General features: G+C 39.7%; 1 protein-coding gene across 1 annotated transcript in view; it reads right to left on the bottom strand.

Moving 5' to 3' along the window:
• RNF175 (ring finger protein 175) overlaps positions 1–20,004 on the bottom strand; it is an 80,931-nt gene that overhangs the window by 42,378 nt on the left and 18,549 nt on the right. Inside the window, 1 exon segment of the mRNA XM_032632003.1 lies at positions 713–759. Within this exon segment, the coding sequence (XP_032487894.1) occupies positions 713–759 (47 nt within the window).

The following is a 20,004-nucleotide window of genomic DNA, read 5'->3' as shown; positions in this document are numbered from 1 at the left end:
CTGTTGGGTTTTTATCTTGCTCCTTCATCTGCTCTGTGTTTTTCTGTCTTTTCATTTTGCTTATCTTACTGTATTTGGGGTCTCCTTTTTTCAGGCTGCAGGTTCGTAGTTCCCGTTGTTTTTGGTGTCTGTCCCCAGTGGCTAAGGTTGGTTCAGTGTGTTGTGTAGGTTTCCTGGTGGAGGGGCCTAGTGCCTATGTTCTGGTGGATGAGGCTGGATCTTGTCTTTCTGGTGGGCAGGTCCACATCTGGTGGTGTGTTTTGGGGTGTCTGTGGCCTTTTTATGATTTTAGGCATCCTCTCTGCTAATGGATGGGGCTCTGTTCCTGTCTTGCTAGTTGTTTGACATAGGGTGTCCAGCTCTGTAGCTTGCTGGTCGTTGAGTGAAGCTGGGTGTTGGTGTTGAGATGGAGATCTCTTGGAGATTTTTGCCGTTTGATATTATGTGGAGCTGGGAGGTCTCTTGTGGACCAGTGTCCTGAAGTTGGCTCTCGCACCTCAGAGGCACAGCCCTGACTCTTGGCTGGAGCACCAAGAGACTGTCCTCCACATGGCTTTTGGGAGGTCTGAGGTCTTCTGCCAGTGTTCAGTGGGTGTTCTATAGGAGCAGTTCCACGTGTAGATGTATTTCTGATGTATCTGTGCGGAGGAAGTTTATCTCCACGTCCTACTCTTCCACCATCTTCTCCTGTCTCCACCACCAGTGAAGTTTTATTGTGAAAAACTAAGGGACAACCCACATCTGCAACAGGGTCACCAGCTGTCAGAGAGATAAACAGAAAGGCTCCTTCAGTGACCGAGGGCCTGATGGCACATCTACTATTACACGATTCAGAAGCTACTCTGGGGCAGGGGGAAGCCACCTTCACCATCCTGTCTGGAACATGCACCTGGCTCACCACCAACCTGCAAGCTGCTCTGTACATGTGCAGCTATGGAAGGCACAGTTATTTGAACGTTAGGATGGGAAATAATCCAAAATATGCATCTTCTGTCACCTCCTTCTACAGATATTTCAGGTGAAAGGAGCTTTAGGGTGCAACAGCTATGTGATTTTGGACAAATGAGCTGCACTTTAGTGGTAAAATCGGGGGACACAATGTCTGCTTCCCCTGTGTTGACTGAGGTGGGGAACAAACGAGATCACAGCTGGGAAAGTGCTCTGGAAGCAGTACTGAGCTACAGGGAGCGGAGTGGCTGTTGTTACTATGACAGCACATAAACAAATGCACTGCGGTGGCAAAGGAGGGAGTGGTGTCGATGCAGCAGCATCTGGGACTGTCCTGCCTGCTGTCTCACTGTGCTCTGCAGGGCTACTCTCGCATCCCCACTGTTTGGTTACCTTTTCCCTGATGATTGGATCTTCAACCCACCATATTTCTTCTTGTCTTTTCTCTTCAGTTATTGGTGCCCTGTCCAGGCAGCCCCAGATATGGATCAGACTCTTTCGTGTCCCTCTGTGTGTAACCCCTTTGTGGCCTATACCACTGACCTGAGTCCAAGTAGCCTTCAGAGGGTCCTTTAAGTTTGCTGGCCTCAATCCCACTTGGCCGGAAGCAGGATAGACTGTGCTGATGAGCTGTCGGGTCAATGACTTGTTATGGTTACCATAGTGACACTCTTACTCTATAGATCAGGCCTAATGCCAGCTACTCACCTCCTTATAAAAACCACAATAGCAATAACCTTTGATCTTTTATTTTTTATCACATTCAGACTAACCACCTATATATGCTCAGCACCAATATACGAGGAGGCTGGCAAAGAGGTTTTGTCTCAGGTGTAGACTTTAATAGGTGGTGGCACCTGGCAATACTCTGTTGGGGAGATTATGAGATCGGGTCTTAGTTTAGCAGTAAAGAATATCATGATCAGTTAATTATGTCTGCCAGTGATGTGGGAAAAGTTGCCAGAGCACGCATGTCACATGTTTGTCACCTGAGTATAAAAAAGACTGATGTCATTTGTTTGTTTACTTTCTTCATCTTCGTGATAAAAAGAAGTGGCTTAGAAAAAAACGTTTGTGAGTATATTTTTGGGTCCTTTAATAAGAACTTGGTTATAATAGTCTCAAAGTCAATAACCAAAATTATTTGATAGAACTTCAAGATTTAAACCAAAAAGGCCCAAGGCCACAGCCATTCTTCTTTCCATGTGAAATAAGAAGACATCTTCCAGGCTTTTTATTCTTGTTATTTCTTCATCTCATAAATGGCCTGGATCTGAAGTCTTCTTAGAGTGGCTCTAAATCTTCTTTCAGAGAACACTACAATTGTTATTATATATATGCATTTGAACAAAAATACACACAGATCAAATCTGAAGTAACTATTTGGAGAGTTCAGGAAAAAATATCTTACAATAACTTACTTTTTTTGTCTTTAAATTACAGGCAGTACTTCCAGGGAAGAGTAAATACTCTTTACTTCTGTCCAAATTAGTCAGATCATTGCTTTAATTTTCCATTCTACTTTGTGGGTACCGTCAAAGCTAATGAATGAGTTTGCACCTTTCTTTCTGAAATTGAGATAAAGATGTATATAGCTAAACAGGAAAAACAGGCTTTACTTAAGGAAGTAGAGTAGTTTTCATGACGGCCACAAACCACATGCTAGGTAACCAGGACTCAAGATATGTTCCTTTAGCACTCAGCGTCAGCAAATTTGACTCTACTAGTGATAATGAAAGTGTGCAGCCCCTTGAAAAATCTCCTCCGTATCTAGATCATTCATTTCCCATAGCTGATCATAGAGATTGTTAGCTATGATAAATGATAGATTTTGACTTTTTTCTTAGTTTATTACTTCTGATATTAAAAGAGGAAATGGACATAAACTCCATCTTTCAAAATCTGATCATCTCTCATTTGCATTTTTCATCTTTCTGTTTTAAGAATTTGATTCACTTTTTTTTTTTTTTTTTAAACATCTTTATTGGGGTATAATTGCTTTACAATGGTGTGTTAGTTTCTGCTTTACAACAAAGTGAATCAGCTATACATATACATATGTTCCCATATGTCTTCACTCTTGCGTCTCCCTCCCTCCCACTCTCCCCATCCCACCCTTCCAGGCTGTCACAAAGCACCGAGCTAATATCCCTGTGCCTTGCGGCTGCTTCCCCCCAGCTATCTACCTTACTACGTTTGTTAGTGTGTATATGTCCATGACTCTCTCTCGGCCTGTCAAAACTCACCCTTCCCCCTCCCCATATCCTTAAGTCCGTTCTCCAGTAGGTCTGCGTCTTTATTCCTATCTTACCCCTAGGTTCTTCATGACATTTTTTTCCCTTAAATTCCATATATATGTGTTAGCATACGGTATTTGTCTTTTTCTTTCTGACTTACTTCACTCTGTATGACAGATTCTAGGTCTATCCATCTCATTACAAATAGCTCAATTTCATTTCTTTTTAAGGCTGAGTAATATTCCATTGTGTATATGTGCCACATCTTCTTTATCCATTCATCCGATGATGGGCGCTTAGGTTGTTTCCATGTCCTGGCTATTGTAAATAGAGCTGCAATGAACATTTTGGTACATGACTCTCTTTGAATTTTGGTTTTCTCAGGGTATATTCCAAGTAGTGGGATTGCTGGGTCATATGGTAATTCTATTTGTAGTTTTTTAAGGAACCTCCATACTGTTCTCCACAGTGGCTGAACCAATTCACATTCCCACCAGCAGTGCAAGAGTGTCCCCTTTTCTCCACACCCTCTCCAGCATTTATTGTTTCTAGATTTTTTGATGATGGCCATTCTGACTGGTGTGAGATGATATCTCATTGTAGTTTTGATTTGCATTTCTCTAATGATTAATGATGTTGAGCATTCTTTCATGTGTTTGTTGGCAGTCTGTATATCTTCTTTGGAGAAATGTCTATTTAGGTCTTCTGCCCATTTTTGGATGGGGTTGTTTGTTTTTTTCTTATTGAGCTGCATGAGCTGCTTGTAAATTTTGGAGATTAATCCTTTGTCAGTTGCTTCATTTGCAAATGTTTTCTCCCATTCTGAGGGTTGTCTTTTGGTCTTGGTTATGGTTTCCTTTGCTGTGCAAAAGCTTTGAAGTTTCATTAGGTCCCATTTGTTTATTTTTGTTTTTATTTCCATTACTCTAGGAGGTGGGTCAGAAAGGATCTTGCTGTGATTTATGTCATAGAGTGTTCTTCCTATGTTTTCTTCTAAGAGTTTGATAGTTTCTGGCCTTACATTTAGGTCTTTAATCCATTTTGAGCTTATTTTTGTGTATGGTGTTAGGGAGTGATCTAATCTCATACTTTTACATGTACCTGTCCAGTTTTCCCAGCACCATTTATTGAAGAGGCTGTCCTTTCTCCACTGTACATTCCTGCCTCCTTTATCAAAGATAAGGTGTCGATATGTGCGTGGGTTTATCTCTGGGCTTTCTATCCTGTTCCACTGATCTATCTTTCTGTTTTTGTGCCAGTACCATACTGTCTTGATTACTGTTGCTTTGTAGTATAGTCTGAAGTCAGGGAGCCTGATTCCTCCAGCTCCTTTTTTCGTTCTAAAGATTGCTTTGGCTATTCGGGGTCTTTTGTGTTTCCATACAAATTGCGAAATTTTTTGTTCTAGTTCTGTGAAAAATGCCAGTGGTAGTTTGATAGGGATTGCATTGAATCTGTAGATTGCTTTGGGTAGTAGAGTCATTTTCACAATGTTGATTCTTCCCATCCAAGAACATGGTATATCTCTCCATCTATTTGTATCATCTTTAATTTCTTTCATCAGTGTCTTATAATTTTCTGCATACAGGTCTTTCGTATCCTTAGGTAGGTTTATTCCTAGATATTTTATTCTTTTTGTTGCAATGGTAAATGGGAGTGTTTTCTTGATTTCACTTTCAGATTTTTCATCATTAGTATATAGGAATGCCAGAGATTTCTGTGCATTAATTTTGTATCCTGCTACTTTACCAAATTCATTGATTAGCTCTAGTAGTTTTCTGGTAGCATCTTTAGGATTCTCTATGTATAGTATCATGTCATCTGCAAACAGTGACAGCTTTACTTCTTCTTTTCCGATTTGGATTCCTTTTATTTCCTTTTCTTCTCTGATTGCTGTGGCTAAAACTTCCAAAACTATGTTGAATAAGAGTGGTGAGAGTGGGCAACCTTGTCTTGTTCCTGATCTTAGTGGAAATGCTTTCAGTTTTTCACCATTGAGGATGATGTTTGCTGTGGGCTTGTCATATGTGGCTTTTATTATGTTTAGGAAAGTTCCCTCTATACCTACTTTCTGGAGGGTTTTTATCATAAATGGGTGTTGAATTTTGTCGAAAGCTTTCTCTGCATCTATTGAGATGATCATATGGTTTTTCTCCTTCAGTTTGTTAATATGGTTTATCACATTGACAGATTTGCGTATATTGAAGAATCCTTGCATTCCTGGAATAAACCCCACTTGATCATGGTGTATGATCCTTTTAATGTGCTGTTGGATTCTGTTTGCTAGTATTTTGTTGAGGATTTTTGCATCTATGTTCATCAGTGATATTGGCCTGTAGTTTTCTTTCTTTGTGACATCCTTGTCTGGTTTTGGTATCAAGGTGATGGTGGCTTCGTAGAAGGAATTTGGGAGTGTTCCTCCCTCTGCTATATTTTGGAAGAGTTTGAGAAGGATAGGTGTTAGCTCTTCTCTAAACGTTTGATAGAATTCACCTGTGAAGCCATCTGGTCCTGGGCTTTTGTTTGTTGGAAGGTTTTTAATCACAGTTTCAATTTCAGTGCTTGTGATTGGTCTGTTCATATTTTCTATTTCTTCCTGATTCAGTCTTGGCAGGTTGTGCATTTCTAAGAATTTGTCCATTTCTTCCAGATTGTCCATTTTATTGGCATAGAGTTGCTTGTAGTAATCTCTCATGATTTTTTTTATTTCTGCAGTGTCAGTTGTTACTTCTCCTTTTTCATTTCTAATTCTATTGATTTGAGTCTTCTCCCTTTTTTTCTTGATGAGTCTGGCTAGTGGTTTATCTATTTTGTTTATCTTCTCAAAGAACCAGCTTTTAGTTTTATTGATCTTTGCTATTGTTTCCTTCATTTCTTTTTCATTTATTTCTGATCTGATTTTTATGATTTCTTTCCTTCTGCTAGCTTTGGGGTTTTTTGTTCTTCTTTCTCTAATTGCTTGAGGTGCAAGGTTAGGTTGTTTATTCGAGATGTTTCCTGCTTCTTAAGGTGGGCTTGTATTGCTATAAACTTCCCCCTTAGAACTGCTTTTGCTGCATCCCATAGGTTTTGGGTCGTTGTGTCTCCATTGTCATTTGTTTCTAGGTATTTTTTTATTTCCTCTTTGATTTCTTCAGTGATCACTTCATTATTAAGTAGTGTATTGTTTAGCCTCCATGTGTTTGTATTTTTTACAGATCTTTTCCTGTAATTGATATCTAGTCTCATGGCATTGTGGTCGGAAAAGATACTTGATACAATTTCAGTTTTCTTAAATTTACCAAGGCTTGACTTGTGACCCAAGATATGATCTATCCTGGAGAGTGTTCCATGAGCACTTGAGAAAAATGTGTATTCTGTTGTTTTTGGATGGAGTGTCCTATAAATATCAATTAAGTCCATCTTGTTTAATGTATCATTTAAAGCTTGTGTTTCCTTATTTATTTTCATTTTGGATGATCTGTCCACGGGTGAAAGTGGGGTGTTAAAGTCCCCTACTATGAATGTGTTACTGTTGATCTCCCCTTTTATGGTTGTTAGTATTTGCCTTATGTATTGAGGTGCTCCTATGTTGGGTGCATAAATATTTACAATTGTTATATCTTCTTCTTGGATCGATCCCTTGATCATTATGTAGTGTCCTTCTTTGTCCCTTTTAATAGTCCTTATTTTAAAGTCTATTTTGTCTGATATGAGAATTGCTACTCCAGCTTTCTTTTGGTTTCCATTTGCATGGAATATCTTTTTCCATCCCCTTACTTTCAGTCTGTATGTGTCTCTAGGTCTGAAGTGGGTCTCTTGTAGACAGCATATATAAGGGTCTTGTTTTTGTATCCATTCAGCCAAGCTGTGTCTTTTGGTGGGAGCATTTAGTCCATTTACATTTAAGGTAATTATTGATATGTATGTTCCTATTTCCATTTTATATATTGTTTTGGGTTCGCTACTATAGGTCATTTCCTACTCTTGTGTTTCGTGTCTAGAGAAGTTCCTTTAGCATTTGTTGTAAAGCTGGTTTGGTGGTGCTGAACTCTCTCAGCTTTTGCTTGTCTGTAAAGGTTTTAATTTCTCCATCAAATGTGAATGAGATCCTTGCTGGGTAGAGTAGTCTTGGTTTCAGGCTATTCTCCTTCATCACTTTCAGTATGTCCTGCCACTCCCTTCTGGCTTGTAGGGTTTCTGCTGAGAGATCCGCTGTTAACCTTATGGGGATTCCCTTGTGTGTTATTTGTTGTTTTTCCCTTGCTGCTTTTAATATGCTTTCTTTGTATTTAATTTTTGACAGTTTGATTAATATGTGTCTTGGCGTGTTTCTCCTTGTATTTATCCTGTATGGGACCCTCTGTGCTTCCTGGACTTGATTAACTATTTCCTTTCCCATATTAGGGAAGTTTTCAACTATAATCTCTTCAAATATTTTCTCAGTCCCTTTCTTTCTTTCTTCTTCTTCTGGAACCCCTATAATTCGAATGTTGGTGCGTTTCATGTTGTCCCAGAGGTCTCTGAGACTGTCCTCAGTTCTTTTCATTCTTTTTTCTTTATTCTGCTCTGCAGTAGTTATTTCCACTACTTTATCTTCCAGGTCACTTATCCGTTCTTCTGCCTCAGTTATTCTGCTATTGATCCTATCTAGAGTGATTTTAATTTCATTTATTGCATTGTTCATCGTTGCTTGTTTCATCTTTAGTTCTTGTAGGTCCTTGTTAACTGTTTCTTGCATTTTGTCCATTCTACTTCCAAGATTTCGGATCATCCTTACTATCATTATTCTGAATTATTTTTCAGGTAGATTGCCTATTTCCTCTTCATTTGTTAGGTCTGGTGGGTTTTTATCTTGCTCCTTCATCTGCTGTGTGTTTTTCTGTCTTCTCATTTTGCTTATCTTACTGTGTTTGGGGTCTCCTTTTTGCAGGCTGCAGGTTCGTAGTTCCCGTTGTTTTTGATGTCTGTCTCCAGTGGCTAAGGTTGTTTCAGTGGGTTGTGTAGGCTTCCTGGTGGAGGGGACTAGTGCCTGTGTTGTGCTGGATGAGGCTGGATCTTGTCTCTCTAGTGGGCAGGTTCACGTCTGGTGGTGTGTTTTGGGGTGTCTGTGGCCTTATTATGATTTTAGGCAGCCTCTCTGCTAATGGGTGGGGTTGTGTTCCTGTTTTGCTAGTTGTTTGGCATAGGCTGTCCAGCACTATGGCTTGCTGGTCGTTGAGTGAAGCTGGGTGCTGGTGTTAAGATGGAGGTCTCTGGGATATTTCCACCGTTTAATATTATGTGGAGCTGGGAGGTCTCTTGTTGACCAGTGTCCTGAAGTTGGCTCTCCTACCTCAGAGGCAGAGCCCTGACTCCTGGCTGGAGCACCAAGAGCCTTTCATCCACACAGCTCAGAATAAAAGGGAGAAAAAGTAGGGAGAATTAGTAGAAGTATGAGTAAAGAAAGAGGGAAAGGAGGAAAGGAAGGAAGGAAGAAAGAAGCAAAGAAGGAAAGAAAGGAGGGAGGGAGGGAGGGAGGAAGGAAGGAAGGAGGGAAAGAAGGAAAAAAAGACAGAAAGAAAGATGATACAGTAAAAATAAAATAAAGTATAATATAGTTATTGAATTAAAAAATATTTAGAAAAAAAAAAAAGGGACGGATAGAACCTTAGGACAAATGTTGGAAGCAAAGCTATACAGAGAAAATCTTACACAGAAGCATACACATACACCTTCACAAAAAGAGGTAAAGGGGGAAAAATCATAAATCCTGCTCCCTGAGACCACCTCCTCAATTTGGGGTGATTCGTTGTCTAAAGGAGGGAGGGAAGGAAGGAAAGAAAGAAAGAACGAAGGTAAAGTATAATAAAGTTATTACAATTAAACTTAATTATTAAGAAAAAGAATTTTTAAAAAAAAGTCATGGACGGATATAGCCCTAGGACAAATGGTGGAAGCTAGAGTATACAGACTAGATGTCACACAGAAGCATACACGTACACATTCACAAAAAGAGGAAAAGGGAAAAAAATCATAGCTCTCGCTCCTAAATTCCACCTCTTCAATTTGGGATCATTCCTTGTCTATTCAGGTATTCCACAGATGCAGGGTATATCAAGTTGATTGTGGAGCTTTAATCCGCTGCTTCTGTGGCTGCTGGGAGAGATTTCCCTTTCTCTTCTTTGTTCTCACAGCTCACAGGAGCTCAGCTTTGGATTTGGCCCTGCCTCTGCGTGTAGGTCGCTGGAGGGCGTCTGTTTTTTCGCTCAGACAGGACGGGGTTAAAGGAGCCGCTGATTCGGGGCCTCCGGCTCACTCAGGCCGGGGGTTGGGGGATGGGGGAAGGAGGGGCACTGCGTGCGGGGCCGGCCTGCGGCGGCAGAGGCAGCGTGACGTTGCGGCAGAGGCCGGCGTGACGTTGCACCAGCCTGAGGCCCGCCGTGCGCTGTCCCGGGGAAGTTGTCCCTGGATCCCGGGAACCTGGCAGTGGCGGGCTGCACAGGCTCCGCGGAAGAGGGGTGTGGAGAGTGACCTGTGCTCGCACACAGGCCCCTTGGTGGCGGCAGCAGCAGCCTTAGCGTCTCCCGCCCGTCTCTGGGGTTTGCGCTTTCAGCCGCGGCTCGCGCCCGTCTCGGGGGCTCGCGCCCTCAGCCGCGGCTCGCGCCCGTCTCTGGAGTTCCTTTAAGCAGCGCTCTTAAACCCCTCTCCTCGCGCACCAGGAAACACAGAGGGAAGAAAAAGTCTCTTGCCTCTTCGGCCGGTGCAGGCTTTTCCCCGAACTCCCTCCCGGCTAGTCGTGGTGCACTAACCCCTTCAGGCTATGTTCAAGCCGCCAACCCCAGTCCTCTCCCTGAGCTCCGTCCAAAACCAAAACCCGAGCCTCAGCTCGCAGCCCCGCCCGCCCCGGCGGGTGAGCAGACAAGCCACTCGGGCTGGTGAGTGCCGGTCAGCACCGATCGTCTGTGCAGGAATCTCCCCGCTTTGCCCTCCGCACCCGTCGCTGTGCACTACTCCGCGGTCCCGATACTCCCCCCTCTGCCTCCCGCAGTCTCCGCCCGCGGAGGGGCTTCCTAGTGTGTGGAAACTTTTCCTCCTTCACAGCTCCCTCCCACTGGTGCAGGTGCCGTCCTTATTCTTTTGTCTCTGTTTTTTCTTTTGCCCTACCCAGTTACGTGGGGAGTTTCTTGCCTTTTGGGAGGTCTGAGGTCTTCTGCCAGCCTTCAGTAGGAGTTCTGTAGGAGTTGTTCCACGTGTGGATGTATTTCTGGTGTATCCGTGGGGAGGAAGGCGATATCCGCGTCTTACTCTTCCGCCATCTTCAAGGTCCCCCCTTGATTCACTTTTATATCTACCCCATAAAATGCTGTTTTTTTTAAAAATAAAAAGTTAAGATTCAGTTCAGTTTAATTTAGTGAAACTACCATGCTCCTATGTTTTATACTTTAGATTATAAGCCAAAATTTATAAGACTAATCCATTTCCTCTAATCAGTGGAGCTACACTCTTTTACAATTTGAAGTGATGACTGGACTATATTCTTATAAAACTAGTTCTTTCCCTGTAGGTCTATAAGTACAACCTATTTCTAGAAGATTCCAAATTTCTCTTACTTGATGCCTAGATTTAATTAACAGTAAATAACAATGTTCAAATCTATACACATGCTACTTAAAAAAATATAGGCCTTGGAGATCAGAAATAAAAAGAAAGCAAAAAATCATTATAATGTATTGTGTATGCAAATATTTAATTTCTTAACTATCTTTAAAGTGGATACCCAGTGCCGTGTTTTCTCAGCATGCAAGGGGAAAGGTCAGAAGTTTGCATGATGAATTCAATAATTGTATAAGAACTCATTTTGAAATGAGGGCCACATTTCAGAGCAATTTAAAAGATTCTTTATCAATTTCCAGAGCAGTTAGAACTTCTCATTTTTAATAATAACTGCCACATATGAAATGTAGGAATGTTGTGCCTCATAAATAAACGCATGAAATATGTGAAATTGAGGCACATGCATGCAAAGGAGGAAGCCTGGCAGCTGGGACACATTAATAATGCCAGAGGGGTCACCATCTGGGCATGTGCAGATAAAACACATCTGCATTCCTGGCAAAGGGCAGCCTGTGCATCTGGATCACATCACCCCGTCCTCCCCACCCACGCATCACGGCAGGAGGAATTTCCTGACGAATAAGATGCTGCTGAAAGGTACCATGTTTCTTCTTGCAGCCATGCACATAATGAATCTGAAAAGAACTGCTAATCAAGTCAAAACAAAGGAATCTTTTCATTTGTCTAATTGTACAGAATGATGAATGAGTCACACAGTATGAAGGAAAGAAAGAAAGAAAGAAAAAGAGAAAGAAAGAAAGTTGTGTTATGTCCATTCCCTTTGCGCTACAAATCCTAAACTATCTGCAACCATTTGTGGTGGGTCTGTGTGTATTTGTATGTGTGGGGCTGGAGGGAGAGCAGAGGGGTGCTCAGAGGTAAGCAGAAAATTATAATTTCCTGGCTCCAGGAAATATTGCTGCTATCAGTTCAAAGTCAATGAAGGAGAGTGTGGACAAATCGAACAAGTAAAAGTACGGAATCCTGGCATATGAAGGGCTCTTAGAAATTCACTTGCTCCATATTTCTATCTTCAAATCAATTGACTGTTGATTTTGCTACTTAAATTCTTAAAGGAGATTCTGCAGTGGCATATATGTATACATGTAAGTATGTATGCAACTATGTATGTATTTGTGTATTAAAAAGATTCGAATAGATAACACTTTATTGGTACAGTAATATGTTTTAGTGTTTCACAGCTATTAATAGGCAGGAAGTTTGATTTAAATAAAGCAAATTTTCAATCTGTGGCAAATTATTTGCCTGTGTATTGAGGCAAGTTAACAGTGTATCTGAAGCTGAAATTCTGTGTATTTACTCATCAAGCCTTCTATTGATTTGAAGAGCAGTAGAAAGATTCTTTTTTGGTGCACCCTCCTCCACTTCCTGCAGATACGAAAAACAGGATACATAAAAGAAGGTGGCGAGGGTGTTGTTGAATGAAATTTTATTTTTAATTAAATGCTGTTAAAAGCATTTGGGAATAATTTAACTTTGAGGCTTTGCCTATGTGTATACTGTATCAACACTAGCAGCTGGAAAGAGAAAAATTCAAATATCCAGATGTTCAGTCTATGCTGTGCTAAAAATGTGATCGTGTATTTGCAAACATTCAGGTATTTAGTAGTATCTCAAACAAAATATGAAAAATTTTCTACTTTCTACGCACACTTTTTGGCATCATCTAGGAGCAGTTTATGTTATATTTTTCAACTTTATTTTCTTAATAACCTGTTTCCTTTGCTTTATGTATTTATGATAAGCTTCTCTGATGTACACAGCTCCTATAGAACATACAACAGAATCAGTCTAGACAAATTAAATGAGCACTTCAGAAGACAGACAAATTTGTTAAAAGCTGTATCTGAAAAAATTCTGAGCTTTTGGATTGGTCTCTCGCCTCTGAAGTACCTGGTCCAAATTATGCATGAAATAATGTGAAAGTAATAATACTTTATGCATAATAAATAATACCTTCAGGGCATAAATATTATGTATAAATAATACCTCCAATGTACAAAGCTGTTCACACACATTATTGTGTGTGTACTTCCTACTTTTTTTTCTAAATTCCTCCCTTTTTTATCTGTAAACTCCCACTCGCACCATTTATCATTGATTGACTGAATTGTTCCATCCCAGTACACAAATATAGGAGTATCAGAATTGTTAACCTGTACCGCATGGGAAACAACCTTACCCACTAGTGATCACATGAAGCTCCTATTGACTTCATCTTACAGACTCCTCTCATTTCCAAAGGTACTCAGAGCAGCAACTTTCCCTCTAATTCCCTTCAATGAGGTTGTTTCACACACTTGTAATGCACTTAGATTTTCTCTTCACGGTCTGCATTTCTCCCTGGGATTCCCTAAACTTCCTAAATGATTTTTTAAAATTTGCATACCTTAAGGTCTGCTTTTTGTGCTGTATAGTTCAATGGGATTTGACAAATGCATAATATCTTGTAAGCAAAATTACAGTATCATACAGATCAGTTTTACTGCCTTAAATTCCCATTTCACTTCCTTATCCTTTTCCTTCCCTGAGCCACTGGCAACCACTGATTATTTTATTGTCTTTGTTTTTGCATTTTCCAGAATGTCATATAATTGGAATCATACAGTATATAGCCTTTTCATATTGGCTTGTCCCTTCATGTCTTTTTGTGGCTTGATAGCCCATATCTTTTTACTGCTGACTAATGCTTCATTGTATGGAGGTACCACAGTTTGCTTATTCATTCATATTTTAAAGGACATCTTGGTTGCTTCCAGTTTGGGGTGATTATGAATAAAGGTGCTTTAAATATTTTCATGCAGGTTTTTTTGTGAATGTAGGTTTCAATTCAATTGGGTAAATACCTAGTAGTGATCGCTGAATCATAAGGCTATGTTTAGCTTTGTGGGAGACTGCCCAGCTGCCTTCCAAACTGGCTTTACCATTTTGCATTCCCACACAGCAAGAGTTCCTGCTGCTCCACATCCTCATCAGCGTTTGGTATTGTTAGATTTTTTATTTTAACCATTCTAATAAGCATGTATTGGTAACTCATAATTGTTTTAACTTGCCATTCCCTAATGACAAATGATGGTGAGCTTCTTTTCATATGCTTATTTGCCATCTGTATATCTTCCTTGATGAGCTGTCTTAGATATTTTGACATTTAACTGAGTTGGTTTCTTATGATTGAGCTTTAAGTATACTTTGGATAGAAGTGCTTTATTAAGTATGTATTTTATAGTTACTTTCTCCCGGTTTGTAGCTTGTCTTTTCATTCTCTTAACAGTGTCTTTCACAGAGCACTTTTTACTTCAAATAAAATCCAACTTACCAATATTTTCTTTCCTGGATCATGCTTTAAGTGTTGTATCTAAAAACTCATCACCAAATGCAAATTCATCTAGATATTTTTCCTATGTTATCTTCCAGAAGTTTTATAGTTTTGCATTTTACATTTAGGTCCATGATCCATTTTGAGTTCATTTTTGTGAAATACATAAGTTCTATGTCTAGATTGTCTAGATTATTATTAATTTTTTTGCATATGGATAGCCAGTTGTTTCAGTACCATTTGTTGAAAGATATCCTTGCTCCATTGAATTGCCTTTTTGCTCCTTTGTCATGGATCAGTTGACTATATTTGTGGGGGTCTATTTATGGGCTCTGTATTCAGTTCCATTGATATATGTGTCTGTTCTTTCACCAATACCACACTGTAGTCATTACTACAGCTTTATAGTAAATCTTGAAGTTAGGGAGCATCAATCCTCCAACATTGTTCTTCATTGTTGTGCTGTCTATTCTAGGTCATTTGCCTTTTCTTATAAATTGTAGAATCAGTTTGTCAATGTTCACAAAATAGATTGCTGAGATTTTGGTTGGGATTATAGAACCTTTAGATCAAGTTGGAAAGAATCAACATCTTGACAATATTGAACTTTCCAATCCATGAACATTGATTATCTTTCCATTTATTTGAGATCTTCTGTTTTTGCATATAGCTCTTGTACATATTTTGCTAGATTTGTACCTAAGTATTTCCTTCCTAAGTATTGCAAATGGTATTGTGTTTTAATTTCAAATTCCAATTATTCATTGCTAGTATATAAGAAAGTAATTGACTTTTGTATATTGACCTCGTTTCTTGCAACCTTGCTATAATCATTTATTATTTCCAGGAGTTTTTTGTTGATATTTTTGGAGTTTTCCATAGAGACAAACATGTCATCTGCAAACAAAGATGGTTTTATTTCTTCCTTCCCAATCTGTATACCTTTTATTTCCTTTTTTGTCTTATTGTACTAGCCAGGACTTCCAGCACAATGACAAATTGGGGTGATAAGAGGAGACATTTTTGTCTTCCTCCTTATCTTAAGGGGAAAGCATCCAGTTTCTCACCATTAAGTATAATGTTAGGGTAGGTTTTTTGTAGATATTCTTATCAAGTTGAAGAGTTCCCCTCTATTTCTAGTTTGCTGAGTTTTTATATGAGTGGGTGTTGGACCTTGTCAAATGCTTTTTCTACATCCATTAATATAATCATGTAAGTTTTCTTCTTTACCCTCTTGATGTGGTTGGTTGCATAAACTGATTTTTAATTGTTGAACCAATCTTACCTACCTGGAACAAATTCCACTTGGTCATAATGTATAATTCTTTTAAATGCATGGTTTAATTCAATTTGCTTCTATTTTGTTTAGGAATTTTACAATTATTTTGGTGAGAGATACTGGTCTAGAGTTTCTCTTTCTTATAATGTCTTCATCTGGTTGAGGTATTAGGATAATGCTGGCTTCAAAGAATGCGTTCTGAAATATTTCCTCTGCTTCGACTTTCTAGAGAGATTGTAGAGAATTTGTATCATTTCTTCCTTAAATGTGTGGTAGAATTCACCAGTGAAACCATCTGACCTGGTGCTTTATGTTTTGGAAGGTTATTAATTATTGATTCAATTTTTAAAGATAGATACAAGGCTTATTCAGACTGTTTCTCCTTATGTGAGTTCTGGTATAGTTTGAGTCTTTCAAGGAATTAGTCTATTTCATCTAAACTTGTAGGAATACAGTTGTTCATAATATTCATTTATTTGCTTTTTATGTCCATGAGATCAGTAATAATGACCCTTTATTCTTTTCTTATATTAGTAATTTGTGTTCTCTCTCTTATTTTTCTTTGTTATCTGGCTAGAGGTTTATTAAATTTATTGATCTTCTCAAAGAACTAGCTTTTCAACTAGTTCTGAACTCTTCTCCCCTTAGCATGACTTGTAATTTTTGGGTGAGAAGTTCTTATTGAGGTTCTTATTTGGGTAGTAAGAACATTTAGTGTGAGATTTTGTGTTAATTTGGCTAGGAGTTGGGCTGTGTTTGATGTTTGCCATGTGTTAGAGGCTTCAATTTCCATTAGCATACGTGTTTGTGTCTCCCTTTTTGTCACTGGTTTCCCTAGAAATGCATTCTTGTGTAGCTTGCAGCTCTTTCAGCTGTAATCCACTGTTTTCTGGATGCCTGATGATGTGGGGATCAGGTGATGGGCAGTGGAAGTGTTCTATTATTCTGTGATTAAGGCTTGGTCTTTTAGTAGTCCCCATACTACGACCTTCACAGTGTTTCTGAACTTTTTGTTTTCCCCTGAGGTGAGACAGGAAGGCTAGAGGGGCCTGGAGTTGGGTAATATCCCTTTCTCCACATTGGCTAAGGCTCCGATAAAATCTTTTCCCTTGCGGTGCAGGTCTTTGTCATGGTGAATACTCTGGAACTCTAGTTCAAAATAATTAACTTTTCCCCTAACCCTGTCAGAAGCACAAAAGTTTTTCTTGGCTTTTTACCATGAGAAGACTTGGTGGGATCCTTGGAGGTAAAACCTACAAAAATATGGGCGGTCCTTAAGACTGTGGCCCCAGGAGTTTCTCACTCTCACACTGGCCTAAACTCTACTCCCAGCAATTCTTCCAAGTTACCCATTAAGTGTTTCCTCCAGTTTATGGCTCTTGCAGCTTCTGCTCCCAATAAGCAGATCTTAGTTTTGAGTTCCTGTATTCACCTGTCTTTCCAGTTTTGTGGGTGATGGCTTTCCCTGTGACCTCAATTCTCTGATAGGTCCAGGAAAAGTCACTGACATTCAGTTTGTTCAGCTTTTTTTTTTTTCTTGTTATATGGGAGTGATGACTTTCAAGCTTCTTACATATTAGAGCTGAAACTAGAAGGTCTTCCTATTTTTAAAAATTCCATCATTTTAAAGATCAGGAAACTGAGGCTCACTGTGGTAAGATGAGTAGCTAGAGTTGTCTAACTCCTAAGTCAGTGTTCTTGGCTTCACAGCCTGCTCCTGGTTCCTGGTAATACATCTCACAGAACCAGCCCGGGGAATACTCCCAGACAAAGCAGATGGCAGAGTAGGAGGGTGTGCTAAGGCAGGGTAAACAGGTGTGATGTTTGAAAAAACAATACATCAAAATCTCCTAACAGAGAATGTAAATTAATGGGGGGTGTATTCATTTTAGCTTTACAAAAGCATTCAGAAAAGGACTCTTTTATTAGTAAACTGCTTTTACAGTGTATAATTAAATTTGCACAAATGTTATATACAAGTCATATCCCTTGAATGTATTCAGAGTCAACTAATGGTACTGAACACTCACTGTGTATCTAGAAATTCTCACAGGGAAATATTCTGAATCACAAGTCTGGGAGATGGGCTCTTATCTGCAGTGTTTGCATTTTGCAGATTAGGAAACCGTGATTCAGAGATATTGAAGGAGATGATCCTTGATATGAGAGAAAATAACTAGTGAGGTTGGATTCTTGTCTCTTCTCTGCAACTAATCAGTGATATGACCTTGATCAAGTTATTTAATCTCTCTGAACTATATTTCACAAAGGGAAGAAAAAAATTATTATCTTCCAGGGTAACATAGATAATGTACAAAAAGCACTTATTACAACTATAAGATGTAATAGTTATATATAAATTTATATATAGTATTTCATATGTAAGTATATTATTATAGTGATATAATTATTATTATTACTATGGAGTAACTATTATTATAGTAATTATAATTACATTATATATAATAATATACTACTAATATACTGGTGGAAGTTACAATATCAAATCACGGAAATAAACTTCACTATATGGCCCCTTACAGAAAAGAGCCAGTGAGAGGACCTTCAAGATGGCAGAGGAGTAAGACGTGGAGATCACCTTCCTCCCCAGAAATACATCAAAAATACATCTACATGTGGAACAACTCCTACAGAACACCTACTGAATGCTGGCAGAAGATGTCAGACTTCCCAAAAAGCAAGAAACTCCCCACGTACCTGGCCGTGTGGCTGACAGGGTCTTGCTGCTCCAGCCAGGTGTCAGGCCTGAGCCTTTGAGGTGGGATGACCAAGTCCAGGACATTGGACAACCAGAGACCTCCTGGTCCCACCTAATACCAGTCGGTGACAGCCCTCCCCAGAGATATCCATCTCAAAGTTAAGACCCAGCTCCACTTAATGCCCAGCAAGTTCCAGTGCTGGACACCTCATGTCAAACAACTAGCAAGACAGGAACAAAACCACACCCATTAGCAGAGAGGCTGCCTAAAATCATAATAAGTTCACAGACACCCCAAAACACATCACTAGACGTGGTCCTGCCCACCAGAAAGACAAGATCCAGCCTCATCCACCAGAACACAGGCACTAGTCCCCTCCACCAGGAAGCCTACACAACCCACTGAACCAACCTTAGCCACTGGAGGCAGACACCAAAAACAATGGGAACTACAAACCTGCAGCCTGCAAAAAAGAGACCCCAAACACAGTAAGTTAAGCAAAATGAGAAGACAGAGAAACACACAGCAGACGAAGGAGCAAAGTAAAAACCCACCAGACCAAACAAATGAAGAGGAAATAAGCAGTCTACCTGAAAAAGAATTCAGAATAATGATAGTAAAGATGATCCAAAATCTTTGAAATAGAATACAGAAAATACAAGAAACGTTTAACAAGGACCTAGAAGAACTAAAGAACAAACAAGCAGTGATGAACAACACAATAAATGAAATTAAAAATTCTCTAGGACTTCCCTGGTGGCACAGTGGTTGAGAGTCCACCTGCCGAAGCAGGGGACGCGGGTTCGTGCCCCGGTCCGGGAAGATCCCACGTGCTGCGGAGCAGCTAGGCCCGTGAGCCATGGCCACTGAGTCTGCACGTCCAGAGCCTGCACTCCACAATGGGAGAGGCCACAACAGTGAGAGGCCCGTATAATGCAAAAAAAAAAAATTTAATATTTTTTTTATTTTAATAACTTTATTTGTTTTTATTTTATTTTATTCTTTCTTTCTTTCATATTTTCTCCCTTTTCATCTGAGCCATGTGACTGACAGGGTCTTGATGTTCTGGCTGGGTGTCAGGTCTGTGCCTCTGAGGTAGGAGAGCTGAGTTCAGGACATTGGACCACCAGATACCTCCTGGTTCCACGTAATATCAAACAGTGAAAGCTCTCCCAGAGATCACCATCTCAATGTTACGACACAGCTCCACTCAACAACCACCAAACTACAGTGCTGGACACCCTATGCTACAAAACTAGCAAGACAGGAACACAACCACACCCATTAGCAAAGAGGCTGACTAAAATCATAAGTTCACAGGCACCACAAAACTAACAACCAGACGTGGTCCTGCCCACCAGAAAGACAAGATCCAGCCTCATCCACCAGAACACAGGCACTAGTCCTCTCCACCAGGAAGCCTACACAACCCACTGAACCAACCTTAGCCACTGGGGGCAGACACCAAAAACAATGGGAACTATGAACTTGCAACCTGTGAAAAGGAGACCCCAAACACAGTAAGTTAAGCAAAATGAGAAGACAGAGAAATACGCAGCAAATGAAGGAGCATAGTAAAAACCCACCAGACCTAACAAAGAGGAAATAGGCAGTCTACCTGAAAAAGAATTCAGAGTAATCATAGTAAAGATATCCAAAATATTGAAAATAGAATGGAGAAAATACAAGAAACGTTTAACAAGGACTTAGAAGAACTAAAGAGCAAACAAACAATGATGAACAACACAATAAATGAAATTAAAAATTCTCTAGAATGAATCAATAGCAGAATAACTGAGCCAGAAGAACGGATAAGTGACCTGGAAGATAAAATAGTGGAAATAACTATTGCAGAGCAGAATAAAGAAAAAAGAATGAAAAGAATTGAGGACAGTCTCAGATGCCTCT

The sequence above is a fragment of the Phocoena sinus genome, chromosome 5 (genome assembly GCF_008692025.1).
Source record: "Phocoena sinus isolate mPhoSin1 chromosome 5, mPhoSin1.pri, whole genome shotgun sequence".
Classification (NCBI taxonomy): Eukaryota; Metazoa; Chordata; class Mammalia; order Artiodactyla; family Phocoenidae; genus Phocoena; species Phocoena sinus.
Note: the sequence above shows the minus strand (reverse complement) of the source record. Positions and strands in the feature narration are given on the sequence as shown.